Source organism: Mustela lutreola, chromosome 5 (genome assembly GCF_030435805.1).
Source record: "Mustela lutreola isolate mMusLut2 chromosome 5, mMusLut2.pri, whole genome shotgun sequence".
Lineage (NCBI taxonomy): Eukaryota > Metazoa > Chordata > Mammalia > Carnivora > Mustelidae > Mustela > Mustela lutreola.
This window is the reverse complement of record NC_081294.1, coordinates 80,374,509-80,396,210: the sequence shown is the minus strand read 5'-3', so window position 1 is coordinate 80,396,210 and position 21,702 is coordinate 80,374,509. Positions and strand designations below refer to the sequence as shown.

Here is a 21,702-nt window from a genome sequence, read left to right as displayed (position 1 = left end):
AAAGTCCTAAAAATAAGAACAAAATTGTCTAATTCAAACATTACTCTTCCATAACAAAACAAAAAATCCCATGCACATAGTACTAAATTAAAAATTGTAGAAAATGATGTTATCATGCCTCTGGAAGCAAATTACTTGACACACAAATTTAGAGTTGAACAGAGGTATACAGAACACATACCTAATTCAACAACCAGCGAACCCCTACCAAGAAGAGCTCATACACTGTGCAAGGGCACAGTACACACAGTGGGACGACAGGAGAGTTGACAGTGGGCGTGGCCCCTCAGGTTGATGCTGGTCAGAGGAAACTGTCTTGCTTTACCTGTTTGTGGGAAGCCTGCACTCGGAGGACTTCAGGTTTAGTTTGAAAGCAAAATCAGGTGACAGCTTTTAAGAAGGAAAGCCCAGTAGATTCATAGTACTTCATTAAACTTCCTACCTCCGCAGTTGGTAAAATCTGTGGCATGAGGTTGTACTTCATTAATGAGAGAAGGAGGGAAGGAGAGGAAGAACAGGTTCAGAGTATTCCAGTCATGCCATCAATCTCTGTACGAACAAAAGCATTAGGTCCCTGTGTTTGTTACATTTGTCCTATGCTTTCTGGTCCTCCAAGTTTGCTGAAACACTCAACATCCCGGTTTATACCTTTAATTGCTTGAATGTGTATGTATACGCATTTGTGTTTGCTCTTTATACAATCAAAAGCAAACCCCCTGCAGGTAAGGACTGTGCTTGTCTTGGCCCCCATGCCAATGCCAGGAATGGGGCGTGTAGTACTCCACATAATATCTCCAAATGTATGGACTTCTGCTGGAGTCAGCTAGTCCTGGAAAAAATAAAGTATTCTAATTGTTTCCTTTCCTCAAGTATAAACACCTCCTCTCAAGAGACTACATTGATTCAGTGCATCAAAATGAAGCCTTTTGTTTCTATTACTTTCCATATGGTTTAGTGGCTCCTCCTGGAAAACATATGGGAGAAAATATCCATGTGTCACATCTGTGAGAAATTTCTTTAAACAAATCCAGAGATGCTGGGAGGAAGACTCCACCACGATCCATTAGCTTGAACAAATATTTTCCTTACTTTTGCTCATTAATTTCCATAGGATGCTGCATGGTGGAGTTATTTAGAGTGACTGAAGAGAGGTCCTGATTGGCAAGTATTAGTAACTCACATACCACTACCACTAACAGCTACTTTTAGATGGAATCCCATTTCTACCCATGAATTTTACATTAAACTCCCTCAAAAAGAGGTGGCATACTTTAAGGAAGAAAATGATAAATCCAGCCCTTATTCAATTAACCAATATATAAAATACAGACCTTCAAATGCTCGGTGCTATGGAAAGATAATTCAAAAAACACCAAAGATTGTTTCTATATTAAGACATAAGAATGATTTTTTTTTTTTTTTAAGCTAGAAAAAGGTTAGGCTACCATCAAGACGATGCAAAGTAAGGAAGATAATTTATGTCAACATGCTGTTTGTGAAGTGGGGCTTCTTCAGCAAGTATGTGCTGGCCCATCCATCTAAAAGGCTGTCAGGGATACTGCTGCTGCTTGACTGAGAGAGGTCCTCCCTATTCAATACTGGGTTTGGTTCCTCTGCTAGGACAGATTTAACAAAGTACCACAAACAGGTGACAACAACTACAGAAACTTAGCAGCTCACAAGCCTGTGAAGAAGCTGTGAAGTTCAAGAGCAAGCAGTTAGGCAGGGTGGCTTCCTTCTGAGGTATGTGAAGGAGAATCCTTTCCATGCCTCTGTCCTAGATCCTGGGAGTTTACTAGCCATCTCTGGTATTCTCTTGCTTGAAGACACATCACCCTCATCTCTGCCTTCACGCTCACATGATGCTTTCCCTGAGTACCTATCTGTCTCGGTATCCAAATCTCTCCTTTTCATAAGGACATTGGTTACACTGAATTAGGGCCTACCCTCATGACCTAACTTTAACTTGATGACCTCTAGAAAGAGCCTGTTTCCAAATAATTTTGATTTTTAGACACTGGGATTAGAATAGAACTTCAACATTATGAATTGAGGGATATACAATTCAATTCTTAATAAACAACTTCTAAGAAAGTAAGAAAATACTCCTCTTTGTACCATATTGTGGCAACATCCTACAACTACTTCAAGTCATACACACTCATTTAAAGCCTTACAATAGTCTTAATGCCAGAGTCCTGAAATGGAATTAAAAACAAAAACAGAAGACAAATTCAAAGCAGTATCACATCAATTTAATGGACAAGGTATCTTGACCTAAACAACCTTTCACTTTGGAATTGAAGAAAGACACAAGAGTTTCTACTAATGTTAACTTTTCAATGTTGGTAACAACAAAATCCTTTTGAAGGAAAGATATGAAAACATCAGCCTATGATATATTTACTCAGAACAGACCAAGGGTCTTCAACAAATTCTCAGGTCTGAACCTCCCCTAAAACTAGTTCTGAGAAAAGGAATTGAAGAAAGGCACTGGAGAATAAGGGACAGATAAGATGTGAATATGTGGGATTAGGAAATTATGTGAAGTTACTATAGAAGGCTATAAGATACTGAGAAGAGACGATAGGCCTAGTTGATATACCAAAAGAAAAACAATTAGATATAAGAATTAAAAGTAGATTTCTGAATTGTATTCAGTTTACAGAGAACCTCAGGCATAAAGTTCAAGAACTATGGATCTAAATCTCATAACTCTGAATTAACAGTTAATTTGATTCCCAGCTTGTTCCTGGGTCAAAGAATCACAACACTTCTTCCTTTAGGACATAAATGTCAGAGCTTAACCCCTTTTCATCAGCATTTCAGGAAGAACAAATTAACAGCAAGGCGTTGTCATACAATGAAATAAGTGATAAATACCCCATTGCTTTCTGACTCATGCTAGTCTCTCTAGAGAGAGAGAAATGAGTGTCACCTTAAAAATAACAGGGAGAAGAGATGTACCCCCCCAAAAAAAAACACAGCATTCGTGGGACACCTGTGTGCAATGTGCCTGTGCTCTTCTGTACTGCTTCTTTAAACTGTTAGCCATGTGAGGATCTTCTGGAGGTCACAAGGCAGTAAATATAAGAACAGAAGCTAGTTTGCAGCTTTAGTTCATCCATTTGTTTATGATGCCATGTGCAAGTGAGTATAATGAGAAAGCATTTCTTAGATTTCACATCTAGCAAGTTGAACACTCAGTGGTATCCCTGAAACCCAAGAAATGACAGCCCTGGGCTTAATGCTGGAAACGTTTCTAACATATCCTCAGTTTGCGGCAGGAAGGTGCCCTGCAGTGAGTGCCCATGCACCTCGGTTCAAATCCCTCCTGAGCCCTGGGGAAGACTCATACCTCTGAACTACAGATTCCTCACCAGTAATGTGAATTAACTGGAGCACAGTCCTCCTAGACTGTAGTGAGGATAACATGAGAATGTATGAAGAGCATTCAGCTTCTACAGAGTGTTCTCTTACTGCTAGATCTCTCACCACTCTTCCACCTTTAGCTTAAAAAGTGAATTTTACCACGGTTGCTGCTGTTGCTTTTTTCCTGGTCATCTCTTATGAGAGGTTGGAAATTACCTCTTCTACTATATTCTTCTCCTCCATAAGGGTAAGATTTAAGCTCCTTCACAAAGAAGCCTCGTTTTTTTTTTTTTTTTTGGGGGGGGGGTTCTGTTTTGTTTTACTGTCATTCCTAGTCACAGTGTTTTTAGTAAGGAAACATTTTCATACCCTGAAAAATCTGTATTGTGATAGGCGTGGTGTTTACTGCATCCATTATTAGTGAGAATAAAGGACAAATGAAGAGCTTATTCCAAAAGTGGATTTCATAGTCTCTCACCAGGAGGGTCAGAAGGACTGTGTAGGTCTGGGGCAAGGGCCAGGAAGCTGTAGTTCTAATGAGCACCCCATGGATGCTGAGTGCAGGTATTTCTCACCACACAGTCAGACATGCTGACGTAATAAACTGAAAAATATTGACCGGCTGGAATATCACTTCCTAAAAGCTATAGCCTCTGTTTAAAAAAAAAAAAAAAACACACACACAAACATAAAATATCAGCACTAAGTCTAAAAGATACAAGTATTCAGAATAATCCTAAACACCCACCATGTCATATATTTTAAGTCAAAAAATACTACTTTCACATGCATGTGTACCAATAGAGTAAAACACTAATAGCCGCTACATAAACATTTATAAATAGAACAATTTCCCTTTTACTTCCACATTTCCTAAGTGCTAAACTTGCATTTTGTCCCTCCACCTCTCTAGCCATTCAGGTACAGCCGAGGTATCAGGAGAATACCTCATTGGAAAAGCAGTGGGAATCAACTCCTTGCTAAAGCACACTGGGGAAAAAACCAAGGTGTAAGGAATCTTCCAGAGGAGAGAACTCTGGGCATAGTTCCCAGGAATGTTGCCAATGAACCCATGGAAATGTTTTTCCTTCTCTCCTTAGTCCCTTCCTGGATGGGTAAGAAAAATGCAGAAAGACACTAAGTCAAAACAGGAGACAGATAAGGAAAAATGCTGCCCAACTATAACCTAATCTTTGAGATCAAAGATAATGACCTATATAAAAAACAGAGAAGTTTTTCATATATGTTTTATGTTATTTTAAGTAAAAGTCAAGAGACACAGAAGATGCTCAAGCTCAGAAAACAAAGTTTCTTAAACTCCCAGGTCCTAGAAACAGGATGCATGCATGGCATACCTAACAGGGCCATATGGGAAAGAGCCAGCAGCCACAGGGCTACTTGTTACGAGTAATGATGGCACAACCTAGCTGGTGGTTCCTGTTGGAGTTTCCAAGGGAAAGGCAAAGCACAGCAGGGTCAACAATTGATCCTCTAGTTTGAATAATTTCAGGGGGCTCTAAACTATAGGAGTGGCCCTCCTTGCCTGGTACCTGAACCTCAGATAATTAAAGCAAAGGAATATTGCCTCTTGGAGATTAAAGGTTTCAGTGGAGGAAGCCTGGCTCAGAGTTGGTTAATTTGCCTATCAATGGCACATTCCAGGCTGTGCCCTTTGCTATCTCTAAGAATTAGCTGGCTCTGGAAGGGACAATCTCTCCCCAGCCAGAAGGGATTTTAAGGTGTCCTAACACCACATATACAGAAAATTTAAAATATAAGCAATACAACAGAACTAGCTACTCACCTCCTGCTTCCTAAGAGGAAATTTAGCAGCCTCTTTCTGAACCCAGACTAAAAACCCCCTCCCTGTCATCCCCAGGGAAACAGAGACAGAACTTAGGAGAAATCCACTTCCCAAACCCACTCAGTATGTTCTATGTGACACATTTGCCTTCAGCTTATAATTGGGACATACAAAGCTTTTAGGTTATAATCAAGGGGAAAGATAGTAGGAAGTACTCGTGAGGTGGAAATGAGACAGAGGCACCATGTTGAGTTTTAATTGCCTAAAAAGCAACTCTCTAAAACTTCTGGGAAAACTTCTGAGGAAGAAAACAGGAAATAATTCAGTTTCAGAAATCATTTCTGAGCTGGTTTTCAAATAAGGGACAGCTGCAACATGAGGCACACCTTCTTCCAAATAACCAAAGAGATGATAGTCTCTAGAAACAGTTGACAAGCAGCAAACAACTAACTCTGCTTTTAAACATATGTGTCTTCTCCATCTCTTTCATGGATGCCAACAATGTGAATTCCCTTAGATTCCATACTGAGAACAGAGACACATACAGGTGCTTAGAGTATCCTGAGTTAGGATTTGTTTAAAATCAAGAATAACCAATTTCAGTGTGAAGAAGACCCTGTGCAATTCCCCTATGCTACCATAGTTCAGCCTATGTCCTCATGCACCCTTTCCCTATTACCCTCCCACATCCCCAAACACAGTGAAGACCTGGAGTACTCTTTTCTTTATAAATTAGTTTACTTCTCATCATTCAGAGTCTAACCTTATAAAATAATCAAGTCTGGTGAACGTCGGGACAAGCTAATTAACAAATAACAGCTAACACTTGCTGAGCGTTTATTATTTGCCTCCCTGCCAAGCATTTTACGTGGATTATCTCCTTAAATCCTTACAATTCTAGGAACTAGGTACTATTACTAGCTTCATTTTCCAGATAAGGAAATCAAGGCCCTGAGAGATTAAGTAGTAATAGCAAAAAGTCACATGGCTATGAAGCAGCAAATTCCAAATTTAGGGCCCGGCTACCTAACTCCAGAGTCCAAGGTATAATGATTAAATGCTGAAGAGATGAGGTAGTTTCCATGAACTTCTGATTAAAGCAAAAGTGCATGCTCCCTTCACAGGAGCTCAAGCAGCCTCCAGCAGCCATACTACAGGGAGACAAGAGGGCATTAGAAAGCATCCCAAACATGCCAACACCACAGAAGGCACTCAGTCTCTCCATCTTCTAGAATCCGGAAAAAGTGGCCCTAAGTAAATGTCCCAGAAAGGACAGAAGTACTGACTTCACAAAACAGGGGGGTGGGAGGGGGGGTGGTATGTTTAAATAAAGGGGAGAAATGGCATTATAGGAGAATCAGGTTGAGATTTAAGGATCTTTAAGGCTGGCACTGTTGATCTTGAACAGATAGCACAAAAAAGCTTAACACGTGGCTTTCACTCAAGGAATTAACCTGTTGCCAAGTAAAGTGTTTCAAAGAATTGGAACATTGTCAAACTAGCTTAACACCATGAAATGGCACAACTTAATGAGACTCCATAAATATTGAGGACTACAACACAGAGCTCCCTCTACAAAAAGTGATTTTACAAGTGGTTCGCTGTCTTTCCTGGGCATATACACACAGTGGTAGGTGAAATGCTACAACTAAAAGCTATCTTTTTTTAACTGAGTACAACTTGTTCCTTCATTCATTTTACCTGATTCCTTTCGGATCATTTTTTAAATTTAAAAAAAATAAGTATTTTTAATGTAAAAAAATCTCAAATAGCTCATATAATCATGCTGAACAGTTTTCTTTAAACATCTACTCCACCTCCTAAGATAACAAACATTACTTCTCAGGAAAGCCCTAATGTTAAAGCAAACCAAACCAGAGGCTCAGTACTGAACCTACAAGACAGGAGAAGCTATGCTGATCCTTACAGACTAGCAACTGGCCTGAGGTCTATTCTAAAGTGAGTATTTGGAAAAGGAGGGGTGGTGGGGGATCAGAGGACAGAAAAGCTCTGACTGAATGGAAAAGGTAAAAATTCCAAATAATCCTAATAAAAATCCCAGTAATATCTGCTTCTGAGCAAAGTGTGACTGCTACTCACCTGTCTACTGCTTCTACGTCAAAGCAAAATCTCTTCTCGATAGAGTCTGTTTTCCGCCGGGTGCAGGATTTCAGGGTGACAGATTCATCTTCTCCCTGTTGGAAGCATAGAGACTATCAAAATGAGGCCTGACCACAGGCTATGCTATGTGCCTCTCCAGCATACCACAAACACAACCACATCAACCAGAGTGATCACCCATCTTCTCAAGCCTGAGTGTTCATAACACACAGGAAGGTGGAATGTTGACCAAAAACCTTCCCTCACCCATGAGCCTCACACAGCTAAAACCTGTAAACCAAGTTTTACTTTGAGCCAAATATCTCTTGTTTTAATTTGGTTCTAGAATATCATAACGATAAGCATCAACCCATGCTACATCAACTCTTGTTGGCAATGTTTGCAACAGGTTTAATTTGCGGGTATTTAAAATTTTATTTATTTATTTGAGAGAGAACAGGAGTGCAAAAGCAGAGGGATGGGCAGGGGGGAGCCAAAGGGGAAGGGAAAGGGACAAGCAGTTTCCTCACTGAGCACAGTGCCTGATGGGGAACTCTATCTCATGACCCTAAGACCATGACCTGAGCCAAAACCAAGAGTTGGACACAACTGACTGAGCAACCCAGGCACTCCTAATTTGCAGGGCTGATTAGGGTTAAACCAGATGACCTGCAGATCTCCTGACTCTGAGTTTCTGTGTTTCACTGCCTTCACTTTTTCAGGAAGGCCTTTCTGGACCAGGTCAAATATCCCAAGACATGTTCACATAGCACCATGAACTTCATCTTTCACACAGCACTAATTGTAGCTAGAACTGTCCATTGATGAGGGCGATGATTCCAATCATGTCTCCCTCCTCCTTAGACTGAAGCTCCCTGAGGGCAGGGAGTGTGTCTGTTCTTGCTGATTCCTGTGTTCCCAGAGCCCATATAAGCCCTGGAACAGAACAGATGTTCAATAAACAAGTTCTTAACACCTTCACAGGTGTATATAATGTATAATAAATTGTACATGTCAATTTTTGAGTTTTTAACTTCTGTATCTCTCCAGAAATCAAGACCACAATCAAGCTAATGAACATTTCCATCACCCCCAGAAGTTTCCTTATCTGTTGAATTCCATCTCTCCACCCTATCTACCCTCAGGCAAATAGTGAATCTGCTTTCTTGTCATACAGATTAGTTAGCATATTCTATCATTTCATATAAATGGAATCACAGTATGTGCCCTTTTATTTCTGACTTTTTTGACTTGGCACAATTCTTTTGCAATTCACATGTGTTGTGCAAATCAAGAGTTTGTTTCTTTTCACTGCTGAGTAGTATCCTTTCATACAAAAGAATCCAACACTTTCATCTTTTATTGCCTAAAAACATAAGGGTTTCTGTCCCTGATTTCTTCTCTTTTTCCCATATAAGAATGTAGGGTTCCTGTTTCTCTTGCCTTTGCCAATCTTTTTCTCTAAACAAGGGGGAAAACTAGTAAACTTGCCTAATTTGTTGAAATAGGAAACATGATTTCCTATGGTAAAACTTAACCACCCCCTAGTCAAAATACCACACAAAACACAGAAGACCCTGCGAGAGATGGTTTATATTCACCAGCTTTACATCTACTGTGTTTTTTAGGAGGTGGAGAATAGCAGGTGGAAAGGTCCTGTGATCAGGGTCCATGGAGCCTGGGAGGAATCGAAAACCAGCTAGTATGGTTCAATCCCAGAGTGAAAGGCAAACTGGTATGAAAGAGTCTGAGGGAATCAAGAGCCAAATCATACACATTATGATCCATCAACCTGAGAGCATGGGGAAAATAATGAAGGGTTTTAAGCAAGGGAAGGGACAAGGTCAGCTTTGGACTGCTCCAGGCCTCACACAGAAAGAGCTGCCTCATCTCAGAGGCTAGGACACAGGAGAATTCTCTTTCGCCACAGGCAGTCTGATCTCCAAGATGGTAGAACAAATCTGCTCACATACCCTTCCCTGAAGTTAAGAGAAAAGCAGGTACTTTTACAGGAAAATAATCCAAATGAAATGGACAGCAAGGTGAAGGAAAGCGAATTGAAAAAGCATGTTAGGGGAAAAAAAAATCCACCCTATTACCTATGTTAAGTCTACCTCCACTTACTAGGAGAGCTTTGTACAAACACATATATCATATGTAAAGATGTCAAATGATTCTCCTGTACAAACCAAGATGACATCACCTCCAGACAGTCAGTCTTCCTATTCCCTCCACCCTAAAGCTGAGGAAATAGAGTGATGTCAAGGACAGCCATTATTTTATATATTTTTCTGTTATTATTGTTACTATTATTAGGAGCAGCCACCTTCGATTCAGGAGATGCACACTCCAGAATCAGGGTCTGAGTACTGGCTCTGTAACTCACCAGTTGTACGGCTTTATAAATCACTTTTTCTCTCGAGAGACCTTGATTTCCTCCTCTATGAAGGAGAAAACTGGATTAACAGGATAATATAGGATAATACGTGGACTTGGAAAAATAGAAAATAAATTTAAGGAATTATTAGGAAAATTAATTATTGTACTATTAAACTCCTAATTTAGAACTCATTGTGTATCAAGCTCTCTTCTAAGAGTATATATACTAATTCATACAAACTTCTTAACAACCCAGTGAGGTGTTTACTATTAATTCACAGAAAATGTGGGAGTTCCACACATCCACCATAATTGGTCTCTGTTATTCACTTCTCAGTGGGATAAGACCAAACAGAAAAAAGTTCTTCTTTGAAGATTTAGGAAACCACAAGGTCAAAAGTCCCAAAATAAAGAGTGTGAGAAAATAATTTAGGGATGCTCATTTCTAGAAAGACAGATTGGAAAAGGACTATGGCTCAACCCAGGGGAGCAAGTCTAACTCTTATTTCCATTGTATAAAAACTAGGGAATACCCAGTGATTAATGTTTAATATCTCTTCCGACTCCTTAATTTCTTTGTTTCTATATTTGAACAATGTTGTTTTCCTGACATTACTCCACTCTTAAAATATTAAAAGAGCTTTGGTATATTCTTCTTTAATACATGGAAGGGAAAGAGATGCTGATAAATTCTGGTACTGTGGCCTAAGTAAAAAAAAAGCAAGGAAGAAAAATTGGAAGTGGTACAGACTAAGGGGAGAGTCTGATAGAGTAGCCAACGGTAATGACAGATGCATCTAACATTACTGAGCTGGGCAGTCTAATTTCAAAGCTGGTGCTCTTAGCCTCTGCAATGCTTGCCCCTCTGTAATGCCCTCACAAACCCAACATGCCACACCACAGTGTGCCACAGAGAGAACCAGAGATGGAATGCTTATTGGGGACTAATTCATCAACATATTAGACACAGCTTAAAAATTATTTAAACATAGAATCAAGGAAATTATGTAGAATGGAATCCAGAAATACAGACAGATGAAAAATATAAATGCTTCTGTTAAAAATAGATAGCTATCTCCCAAAGGAGTTATGCCCAGGAGACATGGAGAGGAGGCAAGATTCAAAATTATAAATGATAAGAATCTCCCAAAGTTACTAAAAGACACCAATCTCCAAATACAGTAAGGCCCCACATTCCCAAGAACAAAAGCATGAAAAAAAAAAATGGGACCATCATTATGAAATGTAGAAACCAAAAGGAAAAAATAAAGACATTAAGAGCAGCCAGAGAGAAAAGACACATTACCACAAGAGGAAATGCACTCAGGCTACAGCTAGGGAGCCCAGAGGAAAAGAGAAAGGCACAGTGACAGCAGGGCCTATATGGTCAGAGCCGGCTACAAGAGTATTTCTATCCTAACATTCTTCATACCATGTGTCTGTAATATTCTTCCCATTAAGTGGCTGGTCTGCATGCTCTCCCCATGAAACTGGATGGGCCTGGGTGAGCTTCAAACAACAGGGCAAAAGGAAGGCTGTTTGACTTATAAGGCTACAGGCAGTCTCCGCTTTCTTTGCTGGAATATTCACTCTTGACATCTTTAGCTGCCCTGAGGCCACCATGCTATGAGAAAACCCAACCAATCTTCCACTGAGAAACGAGATAGACAGACCCTGAGACAATACAGAGCAGGAAGGAAAGAGGGAAGGGGAGGAACAAAATCAGGAGAAAAACAAAATCATGACTGACCAGTCTCTAGTGACTTCAAACCCTCACTGCTCCAGCTCCTACCACCATCTGATTGGAAGCCCCTGAGAAACCCTGAGCCCAAAGCACCCATCCAAATGCTTGCCCAATTCCTGACCCACAGAAACTGTGAGAAATACTAAAATGACTGGTGTTGTTTCAAAAATTGCTAAGTTTGGGCACCTGGGTTGTTTGGTCAGTTAAGCCTCTAACTTTAGCTCAGGTCATGATCTCCAAGTCCTGGGATGGAACCCTAAGTCAGGCTCCTTGCTCAGTGGGGAGTCTGTTTGTCCCTCTCCCTCTGCCTTTCTCACTGCATCTCCCCCTTGCCTCTTCCCCTCTCCCCCAGCTCATGCTTTCTCTCTCAAATACATAAATAAATAAAATCTTTAGGAAAAAAGAGTTAAGTTTTTCAGCGATCTGTTATACAGCAACAGATAATCGGGACACCTACACGATAGCTGGCAACCCTCTTTGCATCAAGTAAGAGTGACATCCATCAATTTCATAGGACAAAGCCACCCAGGGATCTCTAGCATCTAAACACACTTGACATACTTAGTAATGTATATTTATGAAATACCAGAATCCTTCTTAGTTGTAGTTCTTAAAAGAACTTTAAGCTAAGAATATTCGCTTTGCTATAATTACTGTCTAATTACTGCTATAATTACTGTCTACTATTCCTCCTGGAATTATTGTATAAAAGTGGGAAAATTACAGCAAAGCAATCTTGAGAAAGAATAACAAAGTTGGAGATACCACAATCCCAGATTTCCAGATATACTACAAAGCTACAGTGATGGGGCACCTGGGAGCCTCAGTGGGTTAAAGCCTCTGCCTTCAGCTCAGGTCATGATCCCGGGGTGCTGGGATCCATCCCCACATTGGGCTCTCTGCTCGGCAGGGAGCCTGCTTCCTCCTCTCTCTCTCTTTCTCCCTGCCTGCCTCTCTGTCTGCTTGTGATCTCTGTCTGTCAAATTAATTAATTAATTAATAAAGCTGCAGTGATCAAAACTGTATGGTTCTGGCACAAAAAGAGATATATACCTCCATGGTACAGGATAGAGAATCCACAGATAAACCTGTATCTATATGATCTATTAATCTATAACAAAGGAGGCAAGAATATACAATGAAGAAAACAGTCTCTTTAACAAATAGTGCTGGGAAAACAGTCACATGCGAAAGAATGAAACAGGGATATAAAAAGGAATATTACTCGGCCATGAAAAACAATGACGTGTTCCCACTTGCAATAACATAGATGGACCTAGAGGGTATAATGCTTAGTGAAATAGGTCAGACAGAGTTAGACAAATACCATATAATTTCATTTACATGTGCAGTTTAAGAAACAAATGAACCAAAAAAAAGATGGACAAAAAAACTGACTCTTAAAAATAGAGAACAAACTGGTGGTTACCAGAGGGAAGGTGAGTGGAGGCTGAGTGGAATAGATGAAGGAGTTTAAAAGCACACGTACTGTGATGAGCACTGAGTAATGTATATAATTGTTGAATCATTATATTGTATACCTAAAACCAAATGTAATACTGCATGCTAATGATACTTCAGTTAAAAAAAAAAAAAAAAAAAAACTTAAAAACAAGAAAAGAAAATGACAATGACACAATGAAGGTGTTGCTATACATACGCATTATAACCTTCCTATTTAGCCAAGCAAATCAAGCATGAAATTTTAAACATGAACTCACCGCCTTTCCTCCTGACTTTTGGTCAAATGGTACCATGGTGATTTGTTTGGAATCCCGTTGATATGTACAGTAGTGCTTCACCCAAGACGTTCCAAAGTGACCTGCAAGGTAGTATTTCCCATGAAACATCTCTATGTGTCGAAAGCATACTGGAAACACACACAACCCATAACCCACAATGCTCACCTACCCTTAAACCATTTCTCGGGGCAATATAGTCTCCACCAGCTAGACTGGAATAGGCAGAAATCTGATCCCACAGGCTGGAAATGGAAGTGACCCCAAGCTTTCCCCAGGGACCAAGGAAAACTGTTTCCCACTAAATGCAAGATCCAATGGGTCTTAAAATACAAGGGAAGTAGAGGTTCCCTGGGGAAATTAATTCACTTTCCCATCATCAATCTCCACTTGAAGTTTCCTTTCTTCCCTGACAGGAGTAAGATGACTGAAGAAAGAACACAGAAAAGCTCCTCGAAGTGCCTGTCACTGTTCCCATCTGGCATGATGACTTCATGCTTCCCACACAGCTGCTCTGCAACTCTCTGCAAAGACATACAAGGGTTCTGACCTACTGCCAAACCCCTAATCTGTACTTTAGCAAAAGTCAAGATGATCTGAAAAGCAGACAGGCAAACTCTGACACAGAGATGTAAATGGAAGTAACTATAAATACCCAAATGTAATCTAAGGAGTCTGTCCCTCAGTATTATCCCTCAGGGAAGAGGAAGAATGCCCTTCAGTCAAATCCTAACAGTCTCTGATTTTACCTGGTGGTTGGCAAATTACCTTGTTTTTTTTTTTAAGATTTTATTTATTTGACAGAGAGAGATCACAAGTAGGCAGAGAGGCAAGCAGAGAGAGAGAGGAGGAGGAGGAAGCAGGCTCCCTGCCTAGTGGAGAGCCCGATGTGGGACTTGATCCCAGGACCCTGAGATCATGACCTGAGCTGAAGGCAGAGGCTTAACCCACTGAGCCACCCAGGCAGCCCCAAATTACGTTATTTTGAATAATAAAATATCATTAGGGAAAGAAGGGATAATCAGCATTATAACCTTCCAAGGCCCTCAATCATTGCCTTAGATGTCACAGAGATCACAACACAGAAATGTTTTCTGGGTGTTTTTTTTTTTTGTTTGTTTGTTTAAGTAGTAATAGGAGATTTAATAAAGATTTTGTAGTTCTTTTTCAGGGTTTCAGTGCTCATAGCAAGTGTTGAATAGCGCTTAGGAAACTAAAAAAGTAAAAAGCAACATAGTAAGTATTTACATTGAAGCATCAAAGACAAAAATACCAACCATTCTAATTTATTTTTGTGGCTCAGAGAAAAAAATCCAAGGACAGCACAACACAAAGATTCCTCAAGTTCTGTATCTTAAACCATTTGATTAGCCAAAGAAATAAGGATAATACTGGATTTGGATTTAGCCTACTGAATAACAGAAATACCTTAATTCCATCCTGACAACAAAAAGATGGATGGATGGATGGATGGATGGGAAAGAAGAGAACGAGGAGAGGGAGGGCAGTCGCCTCATGGCAGTACACTAAATGGCAACTAATAAACATGGAGGAGTTACACGGCTGAGAAACCGCCATTTTGCAACCATCACAGTAACTATCCTTTTAGGCAAGAACTGCCAGTGGATGCTAACTCTAGGCGGGGACAAAGCTTGTTGAGAAAGATATAGTCTTAAAGGGTCTCCCCATAGACTGTTAATGAGCTACAAGGGAAGAATCTTGACTGTACAGTAGATAGACTAAATGATACTTTGACTGAGTGACCAAAATTAATATCACCAGTGAGGGGCAGACAGCCTTTCTGTGCCACTAGATGTGGTACCCAGAGAAAAACACAAATATTACTTTTGTAAGACTTGACAAGGGATCCCTAAACTGAATCTAATCATTGGGAAAAATGAGACAAACCCACACTAAAGAAAATTCTAGAAATGAACTGGCTTATTCTCTTCAAAAATGTCGACGTCATGAAGGACAAAGAAAAGCTGAAGAATTATTACAGAGTAGATCATGACAAGTAAATGCAGTACGAAATCCTTTCTAGATAGAAGGAAAAGAAAATGCTTTATGAGGGCATTACTGGGACAACTGACAAAACTGGAATATGAACTGTAATTTACATTAAGTACTTTATTAATGTTAAATTTGCTAGATACAGTAACTATACTGTGGTTACATAAAAATAATATTCTTATTTTTGGAAAATACACACTAAAGAAAAGGAGTATGGAGTATGGAATCTGTTCCAAAAGGATTCAGAAAAAATGGCAATGTGTGTATGTCTCTGTCACTGTTATGTGAGTACATACATACCCAGAAAAAGAAAAAAACTCTTTAACTGTGGGAAAATTGTAAAAATTCATGCATCTAGATAAAGAGCATATGGCTGTTCATTATACTCTTCTTGCAATTTTTTATTCAAGGTTCAAATTATTCTAAGCAATAAGTTACCAAAACTTTCAAATAAAAAGAGCTATATCCCATTGATATGCTCTAGACTCAGAGGTTTGAGAGTTAAAATCTTGTTTTAATGATAACCAAGACATTCATGTTTTAAAAGGCACATGAAGTATTTGAATAAAATTGGATTATTAATGTGAGTGCAGATTTTATATATGTAAGTGAATAATATTAACAAATTAAGTATTATAAGTGGACTCTGAACTATATTCAAGTTAACCTTAAACTTTTTGGGCTGGATCTTCTGATTAGGCAAAAAGGTTAACATCTTACATTGAGGCTTACAGAAAACCCAATACTACAGTACCTTCCACTTCTTACAAACCTCAACAAGCTCATCCCTGTAAGAATAAAGGGCATAAAACCCCTCAAGATATCCAATGCGTCCAACCTCAAACCCTACTACTGCCCCCATTGTCACGAGGCAACAATTTTGGGGCCAAGCAAACTTTTGAGCAATCACTAGCTAGAATAATCACTGAAATCAAGTGTTTTGTTCCATTAATAAGCTTCTAGGAATGAAGACATTTGCCTTGCCCTGAATCAACAAAAGGACAATAAAGAGTACGAAACCCACAAAAATCTGGGAGGAGTAACACATCCAACTAAAAAAGGAGGAATGGAAGATTAGGAGAACTGTCCATTAAAGAAAAAAAAAATTGACTTTCTTCTATCACTAGCACTCTATGAGCTAAGTCTGGAAGTGCTACCCTCATAGCACAGCCCTATTAAAAAGCCTTTCCCCAGGCCTTGCACAGTAGTCTGTGAGTCATCACAGAGAAGTCTGGGTGAGCAGCACCTGGTGTTTCTTTCCTTGACATCTCATGGGCAGGACAATGGATTTCTCTTCCTACCTCTCAGAGTGAGTTTGTATTTCTACTCATAAAATTTAAGTGTTGAAATGACAGCAACTAAATAAAGTGGGGAGAGGGCCTAAGTCATGACTGTTTGGTCCCTGCTGAAACAAGTCTTTAATGGAACAAATTCACTCCATAATAACTCCACCCAAGGATATGACTGCTAACATACGATAAGGTCAAGCATGCAAGGCCCTTCCAGAGCCTCTATACCAAGAGTGTGATAGATAAAGCCATGCTAAGGGTGCAGACATGTCAAGTGTGACACTACAGAGAAAAAACACCACCACAGAGCCTCAGTGAATTCCAGGTTCCCGAGGGAATTTCCAGTTACAAAGAAAATAGAACCCATCATGAGGAGGTAGACAAGACCTTTGGATACCTTTCCCTTAAAAAACTCAACTATCAACTATCAACTACTCTCATTCACCCAAATCTATATTTATAGAAGCTGTGCTCTAAGTTAGGCACTACTAACTATACCCTCTACCTCCTGGGTAAAAGGCATGCCAAGCTATTATTTGCCACCAACACTCACGTTTCTCCTGAACGTACAGGTACCCTTCCATGGTGTAGGGACTGATGGTCTTGTGCTCAAGGGGGTTCTCCTTCATCTTTTTCATCAGTGATTCCACTTCTGACCTGGTGCCTTCGAAGCGATTTCTTGTCTAGGATGAAAGGCATTTTATTTAAATCAAAGAAAGGAAACCTTGTTCCCATCTCTAACAATTTATAACATCAACCTATGGAAACCTAAAACCAGGTAAGGAACATTTAATCACCTAGGAATTAAGCAAATATTCACTTTCAAGACCTACCTTTTGACCTTAAAGTCCTATACCAGAATGACTCTCAAACTGTCAAGACCATCAAAGTCACCTGGAGAATGTGGAGAAAATACAAATGTCCAGGCCTCGTCCCCTGAAGATTAATTTATTACCTCTGGACCTAGAAATGTGTATTTTAAACAAGCATCCCAAGGGACCTTGATTCAGATAGTTCAAAAAATGGTCCCCAAGGTCCTACTTCACTATGTGGCTGGCTTTCAAAACAGAGGGACTTGTTTCTCCAACTGCAGGAATGCCACTTGCTGATGGTTCATAGGTGGCTCCCTCCTCAAAAAGGGAGCTTCCTCACTCAAGGTAACTCCTTTCCCCCAGTGCAACCTGCACACCATGACTAGTCAAGGCTAGGGCAAAAGGGGAAGGGGCCCAAAGTCTGGTACCCTTGCTTCTATTGAGGCCACTGTGAAGGTCCGTATCAGCTCCAGGACACCCCACGGCATTGACTGAGGCCTCACAGCTAAACTTCTCCTGCAAGGGTCTGCTGTCCTCTCTCACACAGGTGATTTTGCTGATGTTACTCCCCTGTAAACCTGCTACATGTAACCCTCCACTTCTGAGTCTACCTTCTGAGGAAGCTGGCCTAAGGGGAAGCCATGCTTTGTGAAACCTTGTCCTCTGCAACTTCCTGTTTTCCGAAACAACACAGAAAACCATGGCAGGGCAAGCTTCAGGTTTCTAAACCCATGCAATACAACTCACAAGGCAACACTTGGATTTCTTTTCTACACAGCATCATCTGGAGACAAAGACAACATGCAGACTAATATAGCCAGCCACACAGTGAATCAGGGGCTTGAGATCAGGAACTGCTAACCAAAGACCCTTAGTACAATTCTGAGCACCAAAAGGTCCCGCTGGTTAATATTTGGGGAAGGAGACAGAGTAAAAGGCTCTGACTTGGATTTCCTGTGAGCATTATTGAAAGTTGAACAAGATCATATCCTTTGAGTGGAGGCCAGCATGTATGCCCCACCCCCAACCCCTGAACACCCTCCAAGGTCTCTTGTGGCCAAGTAGCTAGATGCACAGAAGGGAGGCCGGACCTTGCACTGCCAAAGGAAATCCTGACTCTGGTGCTACAGATTTAAAACAAAAATATCAGCAGGACTTCCGAGAACATAAATAGTGCTTAGAAATAATGGAAAAGAGGATGATGTTCTAACCTGGGGCCACCAAGCACCCTACAAATACCTGCCCCCAGCTGCCCTTTGAACCCAAGCGAGACCCATCATCCTCATCTGTGTTCCAATCCAAATAAGTGATCTCTTTGCAATCAGACCCATACTTTGTGTTCTTTCCTTTCCTCAACCAGGGAAAGGAAGCTTATCCCTTTGCCCACTCACATTCTGTATGCTAATGGTCAATTCAGTCTTGAAGTCGCTGAAATCCTTGGCCAGCTCATAACCATGGTGATAGAAAGTGAAGAGTCCTTGCAAGAATGCCAGGAGCTGCAATGAAAGAAGAAGGGCAGAGTCCACATTAGCATGCTGAACAGGTATTATGCAGCTTTAACCTGAGTTCCGAACCTTGATCTGAAAAGCTAAAATACGGTAACAAAAATGGCTATCACCTACTAAGCTTCCTTGAATGCCTGGCACTGGTAACATATGTCTGCTCTCACTAAATGCTCCTAACAGCCTAGCATGTAAGTACTACTGTTGTCTCCATTTCCATATTGAGAAAGCAAGTTCAGAGAGGTTAAGTAACTTGCTCCAAAAGACAAAGTAAGCAGCAACCAGGATTTGAAACCAGGTCTCCTCGCCATCAGCATCCAAGCTCTTAATCGGAGCCTCAATACCTTCAAAGAAAATCATTTCTTCAGAAATTGAAGACCAGTCTCCTTCAAGTCCAACACAGTCTCCATCAAATACATCTGTATTATCAGGTTACCACCCAGAAAAGTGTAGTTATATTGACAGCCAACAGAGAGAGGAGAAGAGGAAGATGGTATGTCCTGAGTTCGCAGCATATAACAGGCAAAGCTAAATCAAAGAAAATCACCCGGCTCAGACTTCAGCTCAAATGTGCTTCTGGGCTGTCCCTAAACTATCCACAATAAACACTAGGGATGCTATTATTAAAATATTCCCATGTTCCCACATCTTCAGTTATGACGGTTCCCCTAAATTACCATCCCCTCGAGCTCAAAGGTACTAAATCCATTCACTTTGTAGTCTTATATTCAGTGAAAAGTGAAAACATCTACTCAGCCTGATTCTCACAACACACCTTCACACTCTGAAAACTATGAATGTTCCCTCCCTGCGCCCTGCCAGTCTTCACTTCTCTAGGCTCAACCAATATTCCTACCTTATTTCCTCCCAGAACCTACACACAAAGCTACTGTTGTTGGGTTTCCCTGGCCCCTTCCCAAGTTCTAGGCTTCCTGCCTCAGTTCCAAATCTCAACCTGGAGAAAGGATTATAATAAAAGCTTCAACAAGGTTTTAGAGAAACCAGAACTTTACCTTGTCACAAATTCTGTTGTACTGCATTTGGGGACTCCATCCCTGTTCTAACTCGAACTTTTCAACTCACATTCTCTGAGTAGTCTACTCTGACCTCCCTGATCTGCCTCTAACACATGTTACAACAAGATGCAGGTGCCTTGCTTTATATCGGTATTTAATTTTCCAGTTCCTAAAACAAACATACTAGTAATTAAACATATTCTCACTTTATTTTTCACCTAACTCTCCTCTTCTAAGAGGTAGTCCTAACAATGATGGCAAGGGAAACTCAGCCCACCCCTGTTCATCTCCCACCTGGCTTGTGGCAGGAGTGGGAAACACTAAGGTAGGTGCTACTCTACCTGAGTTACGAGCAAAGAATGGTTTTTGGATTGAGACACATGCCCAGCCCAGTTGATCAAAGAGCTCTATACTGTGAACTAAGGCAAAACCCTGCTTTTAAATAATATGATAACCTACTGCTACTGTCTCCAGGGCAACTACCCCTTTAGATCCTTATGGGAGGTCAGAAAACAGGCCTTGCTGGTCAAAGATGTCTGGCTCAAAAAATATCTTGTGACACCATAAACAGATCACTTATATAAATCAATGAATGAGTGGTAAACCACATAGAATCACCAAAGACTAATAATAAATTCTTTTCTTGAAAGATGTTGGAAGCTATTGAACTTCCACTATATAAAATACTTTTTTTGAAAGGAAAGCTTAGGCTTTCCTTTCCTAGATGACTCCAAGACACTTATGCCAAACCTAGTGTCAGCGTTCACAGTGAAAACTATTGTTTCTTATCTTTTCCTTCCCTCCACCCCTCGCCCTCCATTTTCGAATGCTGTGCCCATCACTTTTCCAAGGCACTGAATCATCCACTCCTACAGAATAATAACAGAAGATAAGCAGCTAATTCTAAAGTCATTTCTCCTGTTAACTCTGATTTATCTTCCACTTAAAGTCAACAGGGCCTCTCTTGCCCAAGGTAATTAAATATCTTCCAATAGCTCCCTAGGACACCACCTGGGCGTGCATACAAGTACTCCAAGGCAGAGAGTTCCTAGTATTTATTTTGGTTTTCACTTCCTTTGCTATCATGCTTGATTGTCCGCTTCTCTATGGGAAATGATTCCATAGATATTGTTATCTTTGGCCCACTTCCCTTCTCCCCTGGCGGCATCTCTCTTCCCCTGGTCCACCTCCTGACATCCCCTTCCCACACATTGCATGAATCCATTACCCAGTGGGAAATGAAAGTCTACTCCACAGAGGGCTGGGTGAGGCCCACAGAAAGACCCCAGAGATGGGATCGTCTATCTGCCTCAAAGAAATGCTTGTACTCAAACACAAAGAGGATAAGCTTATTGTAGCCTCACCTTGGTTGGCAGATAAGTCAGCACAGCCATAAAGACTCCTCCCTGAACAGTCAGAGCCACGGAATCATAGCACAACAAAGGAAATACCAAAGAAAGACCTGCCCCACCTCCTTTTGCCTTCAAGGACCCCCTTCCTTATTCTCTTCAGAAAAATAACTAAAAAATATCTATTCTTATTTCCTAGCACGTCTGCTAGGAAATAGGAATAGGTCTGCTAGGAAATAAGAATAGATATTTTTTAGTTACACACACACACACGTGTGTGTGTGTGTGTATTTAGCTATGTTGTCTGCAAGAAAATAAGAATAGATATTTTTAGTTATACACACACACATACACACACACACACACATTTTTTTTTTTTTAAGTGAGCAAAAATGTAAGTGTTCCATTTGGTAACAATTGTACCATTCTGGACTATCTGATAAATTTAGGTTGTTTCCATTCATAGAATAAAGCTACTGTTATAGGCCGAATAGTGTTCCCCCAACGCTGACAAAAAAATTATGTTGAAGTCCTAACCCCAGTAACAGAATGTGACTTTATTTGAAAATAGAGACTTTATGGA

General features: G+C 40.4%; 1 protein-coding gene across 6 annotated transcripts in view; it reads right to left on the bottom strand.

The window, feature by feature from the left end:
- The window catches only part of ARHGAP26 (Rho GTPase activating protein 26), a 448,623-nt gene that overhangs the window by 292,562 nt on the left and 134,359 nt on the right, over positions 1–21,702 (bottom strand). For all 6 annotated transcript variants that reach the window (XM_059174922.1, XM_059174924.1, XM_059174925.1 and 3 more), the window contains exons 7-10: positions 18,644–18,748; positions 16,994–17,123; positions 13,121–13,221; positions 7,277–7,371 (exon numbers count right to left, since the gene is read on the bottom strand). In XM_059174922.1, coding sequence (XP_059030905.1) covers positions 7,277–7,371; positions 13,121–13,221; positions 16,994–17,123; positions 18,644–18,748 — 431 coding nt within the window. The remainder of the gene's footprint in view (positions 1–7,276; positions 7,372–13,120; positions 13,222–16,993; positions 17,124–18,643; positions 18,749–21,702) is intronic.